Source organism: Orycteropus afer, unplaced genomic scaffold (genome assembly GCF_000298275.1).
Source record: "Orycteropus afer afer isolate SDZICR_OR568_19922 unplaced genomic scaffold, OryAfe1.0 scaffold00112, whole genome shotgun sequence".
Taxonomy (NCBI): domain Eukaryota; kingdom Metazoa; phylum Chordata; class Mammalia; order Tubulidentata; family Orycteropodidae; genus Orycteropus; species Orycteropus afer.
This window is the reverse complement of record NW_006921699.1, coordinates 730,671-737,378: the sequence shown is the minus strand read 5'-3', so window position 1 is coordinate 737,378 and position 6,708 is coordinate 730,671. Positions and strand designations below refer to the sequence as shown.

At 36.5% G+C, this 6,708-nt stretch overlaps 1 protein-coding gene across 1 annotated transcript in view; it reads left to right on the top strand.

Moving 5' to 3' along the window:
* RAPGEF6 (Rap guanine nucleotide exchange factor 6) overlaps positions 1 to 6,708 on the top strand; it is a 682,053-nt gene that overhangs the window by 611,237 nt on the left and 64,108 nt on the right. The window contains exon 18 of the mRNA XM_042781366.1: positions 5,571 to 5,728. Coding sequence (XP_042637300.1) covers positions 5,571 to 5,728 — 158 coding nt within the window. The remainder of the gene's footprint in view (positions 1 to 5,570; positions 5,729 to 6,708) is intronic.

Here is a 6,708-nt window from a genome sequence, read left to right as displayed (position 1 = left end):
TTGTAAATTTTGGTCAATGACATGAGACAAAGTATATGTGAACTGCTGTATGAAAAGTGAATTTACTCTGTAAATCTTCATCCAAATCCTAATAATAATAAAAAAAAGTGCTTTAAAATGACCATTTCTTTAATTCAGTAATTCCATTTCTAATAATAATTAGTTGAAGGTTTATGTACAGATGTCCTTAGTTCTATTATCTATTAAAAAAAGAAAAAAAAGCAATCGGAAACACCCTAACTGCTAAACTACAGGGGATTGGTAAGTAAATTGTACTGTATATTCCAAAATATCTAGAATGGAAAATATCAAAATGTTGCTTTTATTATCTCTAAGGTGTGTTTTAAGGCTAATTTTTCCCTCTTTCTTCCTTTCTTATTTCCTATCTTGCTTTTCTAATTTTCTACTTTGAAAGCTTATTATTTTTTAGTTTGGGGGAAAAGAAAGTTTTGTGTATGAGTTCAGTTCCACAGTTTCTGAGTATCTCCACAGTTCTGAGTATCTATGGGAGGGAGAAAAATAAAGCTTGTTCTCTGCCTTTTTCACATCTTTAAGAGCAGAGGTTGAGTTGTCTTAGAAGTACTGTAGGAAAGATTGTCTGCATATGTGAGAGGAGCAAAGAAAGAATTTAAGGGACAAATAATTAATAAAATTCCTAGCCATGGTGTAATTTCAAAATAAGAAAGGTTTGAAAATTAGAAGTGAAAACATTTAATTCAGTTTTAATAACATGTAAGTTGAGAAATAGCAGTATGGCTTTTATTGACCTGCGAATACTTCACAGTTCAGGAAATCGGATATTCTCTTTTTTCCCCTCACCCACTTTTTTTTTTTATAAATCACAGATTCCCTAAATAACATCTTTATATTATTCATTGTAGTAGTATCTTGCTTGCTTATTGGAATAATCTTTTGCCTCCATTTCTTGTCACTTTTCTTTCTTTGTTTGCTTTTAATACAGGGAACATGTTTTATTTGTATATCAGAAATATTTAGGTGGCTTTTTTAGTTTCTTAATGTGAAACTGAAACATACTTTTATTCTAAGTAAATTCAGTGTTGGAGAATTATTGAGTTGTTTTTCAAAAATATCCTTTTCTGTTACTGCATCACCTTCTCAGGAGACTATTTTGGTAAGATGTGACATAATTATTTGCAAATTGGCTTTATCAATTCAGCTTCCAAACAGGCATGGATGTTTTGCCAGTTAAATGCTTTTTCATTCATATCATAGCATGGGTTGTACATGTTAATTTAGTTTTCATTGATACATGCTCACACCTCAATTACCATGAATTTGTAACCAGCATACATTAGTAGCTGTATAGTGCCATATCTGTTGATTATTAAAAAGCAGAAGTAAGGTTAAATAGTAAGAGGAAGAAGAACTTGTAATGTTTTGTTCATTTCTCTTCATCTCTATTCCAGCTTGCTGCAAGTGATGCTACTGCTTTCTTTTAACCAAAAAAAAAACTTTTTAACATTGTTAAAATTTTTCCCACTTTGATTATTAGTAGAACTACTGATCTCTTTAGTCTTTAACAGTTTGATTTCTTTGGTTTAGTTACCTGACTCTCTTTCAAAAAATGGTGGCATTCAAAAATCCATCAGTGACTGTTGTATTTTTTTAAAAAAAAAAAAAACAACTTATTTTCTATGTAATTTAAATTGTTTCCAAATTACTTACAAAATTGTGAATAAATTATCTGTGAAAGCCCCCTCTTTCTTTTTTTCCTCTTACCTAACCTCAAAACATTTAGTTCTGATCTCTAGGTCTTCAAACCTAATTATAAAAACCAGTGTAGCACAAATTACTTATCAAGTAAAGGGTTTCCTTTGTCTTACTTGTCAAATTAGACTGCCATCTTTCCCTATGAAAACCATTTCCTATTTCTGTTGTACTGTCCTCACCCTGTTTTTTAATATATAAATTGCTTCTTTAAAAAATATTTCTCTTTTGTAGATTTGTACAGTTCCCATTTTATTTTTGGTGAAAGTGCTTCATTGTTTTCTTAAAAATAGGAATTTTATTTTGCATTGTTCTCAAGTTACATTTTCTTCCATTCTTCAGGCAATAAGACCCTGCTTGTCATTTGATCATAGTAATAGCAGTTATAACTGCCACTATTTACATTGTGCCAAAATATTTGCCTATATTTTCTAATTTAATCCTTACTCTTAGGGGGGCTGGGCATGTCCTGGGGAATAGATAGTGTTATTCCTGTTTTACAGAGGAGAAAACCAAGGTCAGGAGAGAAGAGATATGCCTGAGCTCACATGGCTTATAATGCAAGTCTGTCTGACAACAAAGCTTGCTTTGGAAATACTAATCTTTCTCACTTCCACACCTTTTTGCTCTTCCCCTGTGTTTTGGTTACCTAATGCCACTGTGACAGGATTATACCACAAATGGGATGGCCTTAACAAACAGGAGTTTATTCTCTTACAGTTTGGGAGGCTTTAAGTCCAAGTTCAAAGTGCCAGGCTATAGGGGCTTTGTGAAAGCCCCTCAACCTTGGGCTTCAGCTCTGCCTCCTGCTCCTGGCCTACTGAAGCTAGAGGCTTTTCTTCACTCAGACAGCTACTGGCTGCTGAGGCTGACAAGCCCAAGGTTGACAAGTAAAAAGACACAGTCCCTATGTTACCAAACCACATGGCAGGCCATTAATTCAAGTCCATCGAAAGTTCCAAGGTCAGCAGAGCATGGGAGGCTGCTAAACAACGACTTGGCTACATGCAGGGTTCAAGTATGCCATAAGCTAGAGACTATTCCCCAAGGCTTCTCCTTATGTACAGGAAGCAGACCACATCCCTAAAGCAGCTACTCAGCTGCTCACAGTAGATTCCACCATGGAGTTGATTGCCAGTCTCATCATGGGGAATACTATATCCAGCTGCCCAGCCCCTCACTCAACCAGGCTCAGCCAAGTTGACACATAAATTTAATACCACACCTTGCTCCTTAGTTCTCTTTCTTGTCCTGACTCTCCCTTTTTTTTCTTGCTATTAACAGTCCTTTAGCCACTCTATTCTCCATCATGCATGGTTTCCTATTTACCAACATCTTATATTTTTCTCCTAACATATTCTAAGTATGTCCTATACTACTCAGTTTTAAGATGTCCCTTAATCTTTTCCTTGATAATAGGTAAGTAACAAATACTGGGTAGAAGACTACTTTGAGTCAAATGCAGATGAGAATTAATTTTAACTGGAAGTATTAGTTTTGACATAAGCACGGCTTTTACAGATAGGTAGCATTTTGGTTGTTGATGCTGATGAAAATCTTTTTTTTTTTCATTGCTATGTTGTTTTTGTATGGCTGTTTTTGCAATTTTTTATGATATATAAAAGTAAAACAACAACGTTGTGTTTGGTTTTTTTTTTTTTTTTTTCCCCTTGAATGAATTTAGAATTTCTCTGGTAGCACAGTGCCTAAGGCATCTGACTTTTAACCAGAAGGTTGGTGGTTCAAACCCACCAGCCACTCCATGGAAGCAAGATTGGACAATCTACTTTCATAAAGATTTACTGCCTTGGAAGCCCAATGGAGGTTGCTATGAGTTAGAGCCGACTTGATGGCAGGGGGCTTGGTTTTGGTTTCTTTTTTTTTTTGTATGTATGTATTCTAAAATATTTAAAGTTTTGTTTGCTTATTGTTAGGTTCCATTGAATTGGTTCCATCTCATGGAGACCCTGTGTACGACAGAACAAAACATCGCCTGGTCCTGCACCATCCTCACAATCAGTGCCATGCCTGAGCCCATCATCCCAGCCACTGTATCAGTCCATCTTGTTGAGGGGCTTATCCGATTTTTCTGACCCACTGCTTCACATCCATGATATCCTTCTCCAGGGATTGACCCCTTCTGACAGCATGGCCAAAGTATGAGAGATGAAATCTCTAGTTTATAAGGTGCATTCCAGCTATACTTCCTCCAAGACAGATTTGTTCATTCTTCTAGCAACCAGAAACAACCAAACTCGCTGCCATCGAGTCAGATCCGACTCATAGCGACCTCTCCTTGGGTTTCTGAGGTGGTATCACTACAGAAGTAGATTGCCAATCCATGGTATATTCTATATTCTTCACCAACACCACAGTTCATATGCATGAGCTCTTCTGTGCTCTTTATTCATTGTCCAGCCTTCATGTGCATATGAAGCAATTGAAAATACCTTGGCTTGAGCAGGCACAACTTAGTCCTCAAAGTGACATCTTTTCTCTTTAATATTGTAAAGAGGTCTTTTGCAGCAGCTATGCCCAAATATTTGTTTGCTTAAATATGACCATTTAACTGGTGCTTGTTTTTAAAACTTTTGAAGAGAATTAACTCTAGCTTACTTACATTCTGCACGTTTTTGTGTTCTCGGAACAGTCAAGTAATTAGACTTAAATTAATGTACCCTTAGAATAAAGTTTAGAGATTATAGATTTTTTTCCCTCTATCTTCATTTCTTGCCCTCCCCCCCCCTTACCTTTTGTCACATATTCTAGTTGTTCTTTGTTGCTGTTACTCTCTGTGCCATCTTACTGATAACTTTTCCCTACTCTTACTGGTTTGGATAGTTCGCACATTGTGTGTATGTTTGAAGACTTCTCATTTTGTTGCTAACTTGGCTCTATTGTTACCTACAAATGCCATATTTTTAGTTTGGGTTGATTCAACTCTGTACTTTGCCTAGAAGGTTGCCAAGATTTTCCATCGAGAGAGTGAGGTACTCTGTGTGTGTGCACACACACACACATAAGGAGCTCTGGTGGCATAGTGCCTAAAGCATTTGACTACTAACGAGAAGGTTGGCAGTTCGAACCCAGCGGCCACTCCATGGAAGGAAGATTGGGCAATCTACTTCCTTTAAGATTTACCACCTTGGAAACCCAGTGGTGGGTCACTGTGAGTCAGAAATAACTCGATGGCAGTGTGTTTGGTTGTTGTTTTTTTTTTTTTAATAGTACAAACATACGTACATATAGATACACACACACATATGTACACACTAGTATGTATACATCATGCTTGGTAAAGTGGAGGGTCAGCGAAAAAGAGGAAGACCCTCAACAAGATGGATTGACACAGTGACTGCAACAATGGACTCAAACATAGCAACAATTGTGAGCATGGCTCGGCATCAAGTAGTGTTTCATTCCGTTGAACATGCGGTCGCTGTGGGTTGGAACTGACTCAGTGGCACCTAAAAACAACAAAAACACATTTAGTAATGCCCACTGAAGTTGACAGACCTCAAGGGTTCCTTACATACTCAGGTTCAATTTCTCTACCAAAACCAGTAGAAAGTAAATATGACTGTTTCTTGATGGTATTGTAGAAATACTTAAATGTATAAGTTAAATATTACTGGAGTATAATTGTTAAAAGCATCTTTTATTACTGTTTTCATCATTACAGATGCCCTATTCTTTTTTAAAAAATTACTGTAATATTTAATCTGGTTTTCAAAATCACCACTTGGAATTGATTGTATTATGACTTAGTGCACAAAGAATAGAAATGTTTACTATTAAGTACTTTGAATGCTTTGAAGTGATAATGTGACATTCTTTTGAAGTGATGGAGGCCTGAGCCAATCACAGGATGACAGCATTGTGGGGACAAGACACTGTAGGCACAGTCTGGCTATAATGCCAATTCCTGGAACACTCTCATCCAGCAGCCCAGATCTCCTGCAGCCTACCACCAGCATGTTGGATTTTTCTAATCCTTCAGGTAAGTTTTGTATGTGATTTTATATAACCATATTGGTCCAAAATGAATAAATGATTGTTACGTAGCTAACACTAGATTTGTATACAGCCTTCTTGCATCTCTAGGTTAGAATTTAATACAAAAAGTTAAAGGGAAGGTTATGTCTTTTAATCTCGTATAGAATGAAACTTTCTCCAAAATGAAATAAAAATACAGGTAATAAAGAGACTACCTGTGACCACAGATTTAGTAACCATGATCCAAGCAGTGGGATGAAAACAGACACATTCTGTTCGTCCAAGAAACACGTTGTCCAGGGTGTCAAAGAAAATAAGGAAGATTATTTTAATATGAGCAGCCTTCACTTATCTTTGGGAGCTCTGGTGGTATAGTGCCTAAGACATTTGACGGCTAACCAGAAGGCTGGCGGTTCAAATCCACCAGCCACTCCTCGGATGGAAGACTGGGCAGTCTACTTCTATAAAGATACCACCTTGGAAACCCAAGCAGAGGTCACTATAAATTGGAAATGGCTCAACAGCAGTGAGTTTGGTTTTTTGGTTTTCATGTAACTTCGTCTTTGGTATATAGAAATGTGTTAATAATTGTCTAAAAGCACTGATTTCCCTTTATACTTTAAGTTGTTCATCTTTTCAAGTATTGCTATCAAAGTGCTATATACCATCTTTTTTCATTGCTGTTCATACTTTCCAGTGTAGGACATCAAGTTAATATTTCTGCCATCTGTTCATTCCTGAAGGCACAAATTGTCATTTAACTGTACAATCGAAGATTTGTTACAGTGAAGAAAAACTTGGGACTTTAAAGAAATAAATATGTGCATCACTTGAAAGGTTTGAGATGGCTTTCAATAAAAGATACATGCAATTAAAAATGGAAATATATAATCAAAATGAAGGATTGTTGTTGTTAAGTGCTGTCAAGTCGTTTCCGACTCATAGCGACCCCATGCACAGCAAAAAGAAACACCGCCTGATCCC